This window comes from Sinocyclocheilus anshuiensis, unplaced genomic scaffold (genome assembly GCF_001515605.1).
Source record: "Sinocyclocheilus anshuiensis isolate Anshui unplaced genomic scaffold, SAMN03320099.WGS_v1.1 scaffold184, whole genome shotgun sequence".
Classification (NCBI taxonomy): domain Eukaryota; kingdom Metazoa; phylum Chordata; class Actinopteri; order Cypriniformes; family Cyprinidae; genus Sinocyclocheilus; species Sinocyclocheilus anshuiensis.
In genome coordinates this window covers 762,105-765,466 of record NW_015557077.1, presented here as the reverse complement: position 1 = coordinate 765,466, position 3,362 = coordinate 762,105, and the positions used below count along the sequence as shown (strand labels likewise).

At 35.5% G+C, this 3,362-nt stretch overlaps 1 protein-coding gene across 1 annotated transcript in view; it reads left to right on the top strand.

Annotated features, from left to right (window-relative positions):
- The window catches only part of kcnh2b (potassium voltage-gated channel, subfamily H (eag-related), member 2b), a 17,625-nt gene extending 16,028 nt beyond the window's left edge, over positions 1-1,597 (top strand). The window contains exon 10 of the mRNA XM_016471494.1: positions 568-1,597. Coding sequence (XP_016326980.1) covers positions 568-765 — 198 coding nt within the window. The 3' untranslated portion in view covers positions 766-1,597. The remainder of the gene's footprint in view (positions 1-567) is intronic.
- Positions 1,598-3,362: the final 1,765 nt, after the last annotated feature.

The following is a 3,362-nucleotide window of genomic DNA, read 5'->3' as shown; positions in this document are numbered from 1 at the left end:
TCACGATTAATCGTTTGACAGCACTAATATATATATATATATATATATATATATATATAGTTTACTACTCTCAGTTTTCTTTTCATTTAGTCCATCATGAGCTGCTACCACCTAATAAAGGCCTTGAATACATTTTTGAAATAAACAAAAAACATTTGAATTAATTTCTATATCATTTAGATTTAATATTTTTTATTTATTTATTTATTGCATTTTATATCTGTGTTTGTGTGTGTGCGAAATATATAGAAGTCAAATATATTATTTCATATTAAATTCTAAATGTTATATGTTTCATATTAAATTAATCTATAATTAAAATATACATAATACTATAAATATTCGAACATTTTGTGTAATTTATATTTATTTGTTTTTTGTTGTTGTTTTTTGTTTGTTGCTTTTTTGTAATATATATGAAGTTATATTTTTTATTTTATCTTTGATTCTATTTAAAGTTTTGGCTGGGCAAACAGCTACTATAGTTCTGGTGCTAATGTATGAGCACTACTCAGGTTTGCAAACAGTGTGACAGCAGCAGCATCTCTGCTCTGTTTTCTCCTGCAGTCCTGTGAGTTTCTCAGCAGCTCCGTGGAGCTCCATCCAGCGGTCAGCGCCGCTCCTCGACCCGGATTCTCCAGCCTCGGGGCCCGACTGGAGCTGGAGCCCGACCCCGACATCCACCGGCGCTTCTCCCTGCAGGAGCCACACACGTCACTGAGCTCACAGACGCCACAGAAACACGGCTCAGACCCCGGGAGCTAGAGAGACCACAACAAACCAGACCAAAACCTGGCTCTGGTTTTGCACTGCGGAGGTTCAGAGGTTCACTGGAGGTGGTTTTACTCGTCTTTACTGCTGTCGTCCAGTATTGGATATCCCTAAACAAATAATGATGATTCTTACTAACTTCAAGTAGCCATTATGTCTTGCACTGAATTTTCCAGACTCTCTCGATCTTTCTCTTCAAGTCTGCGGCGCTTCCAAAACTGACTGAACTCGTTAGTGTTAGCTGGCCTAACAGAAGAAAACCCTTCTAATAATAATAACCTGTGTGTCTGTCCTGTCATTGCCTTCATTTCCTGTGCATCGATGAAGGAGGCGGAGCCTCAGGCCCCACCCAAGCACACTGGATTGGCTGGATGAGGTGATTGGCGGGTTTTTAAAGCTATGATGAAGCATATCATGTGTTGTGACACTGGATGAACAATATGCAAAGAGCTGATCGCGCGTCACGTCCCGCTTGGCTTCCGTTCGTTTGTTTTTCAGCTTTTCTTTCAACTCGACGTGATTTTTGTAGTTAGAACACATTAGCTTTAGCAATACCGAATCCTTTAAACCACAAACGAAACCAAATATTGAAGATTGGGTTGGACCAAATGTTTTTCGTTGGTCTGTGGTGTTTACGGCCTGCAGTCACAGTCACGTGATTATTAATTATTATTTGGTACATTTATGAGCTCTTGAACTTGGCAATGAATTGGTTTTGGTTTTCCATTGACGTGTGGACCAATGAAAAAAATCAACTTTATATACGCTCTTAAGCATGCGATAATAAACACTTTTAATATTTAGCCATTTATTTTATATCAGACTTACCATTATTATATTTAAATGACTATAATATTTAATATAAACTTTCTTGAGGAAGGAAGACATATTAGCATGAGAACGTGTTGTGCATCAGCATCCATACGTGAATCATGACCACGATTGTATCGTTCTGCCTCTAGGCTTGAATTTAGAGGTTTTTAATTGTGATTTATGTTTTGTTGATACCAAATATTATATCTAATTTGAATTCAACTGGTAAACTGAACGCAAGGACGGTTGATTTCACCGCGTCTGATCAAACGTGTGTCTGTGTCAATGTGAAAGCACTGTTCAACACTACTGCATTAAATAACAATCGTCACGTTTACTTGGATGAGTGCAGGAGTTTGCACATGTTTATCTAGTTCATATTTGTTATTCATTTTATTATTATTATTATTGTTGTCTATAATTCTGTGTATATGAGTCTTTTTACCATCTTATACGGGTGAATCTCACAATTACAGGTCAAATTTGACCCCAATATCAAAAGCAAGGCAACAAAAAGATATATAGGCATAAAGACAACAAAATCTGTTTTTAGGATTTTTTATAGTTTGTATTATTCTCAGTGATGATTCTCTTTAGATTGCAATTCATTATTGCAATTTTTTAAACCATCATAAATTAAAGCCAACAAATACTGCTTTAATTCATAAATATTTTATATTTAATTAGTTTTGATCACAGTAAAAAGAAACTGGAAAATTTGCCCCCTCCCCCAAAAAAAACCTGATCCTAAAATAATCTATCTATCTATCTATCTATCTATCTATCTATCTGTCTGTCTCTGTCTATCTATCTGTCTATTTATATAAATTATTTATTTATTTAAGGATCATAGGATCAGGGGATTTTTTTTAACATTATGGAAGTTTTTTGGGACATTTTTTTCTACATTTTTTTTTTACTGAGTTTCAAAAATAATTGTTTGTGAGATTCACCCTCGCATAGATCTAGTATTTTGTTGGTAAAGTTGGAGAAATCTCTGACACATGAAGTCCTTAAGTTTTAGTTTGTTTGGTTTGTTAGTAATCCAGGTTTGCTCTTAATCTGTGTCAGGTGACTGTGAGCGCAGAAATGCAGCCTGCTTGATTCACAAAACACGGCATCATTGTCCTAATGTAATTACAGTAATTAATGGAGGTTATATAACAAGATTATTGTGTTTCATTCTGTGATTATTCTCCACATCACTGGATAATGATCTGTCCTGCTGAATGGGTTTTGTGTGTGTGTGTGTTTCTCCTGATGTTCGGTGTACCGCTGTGCACTTTACACCGTCTCTCTTACTAAAGAGGAGGATCTCTGCTTTCTTGACGTCTATTTACAGGGATTTAAAGCCAAGGGCGTTTGTGCCGTCAACTTTAGACACAGATCACATAAAACCGGCCAAACGCAACCCAAATCCATGCGATTATACTATTAAACAGGCTTTACCAGTGCATCAGTTTCCAATCATGAATCTCATCTGTACATATTTTTCAATCTTTTGGGTTTTAGTTTGTTTTGGTTTTTCGTTTACACTGGATTGCTATTTTTCTCCTTCCCTATTTTGCTGTACATAAGGAAGACTTGTAAAGAAATGAATTCTTGGCATCCTTATAGCCGACACTATGCAGAATCGCATTTCCTTGGCATGCTTCGAAATGCAGAAAATGAATAAAAAAGAGAAATACTGTAGAGGAAAATAAAACTGTTTGAGCTTTTTTCTTTCTTTTTTTAAATAAACATGTGAATATCTCTGTTAATAATGAAGTATATCAGTT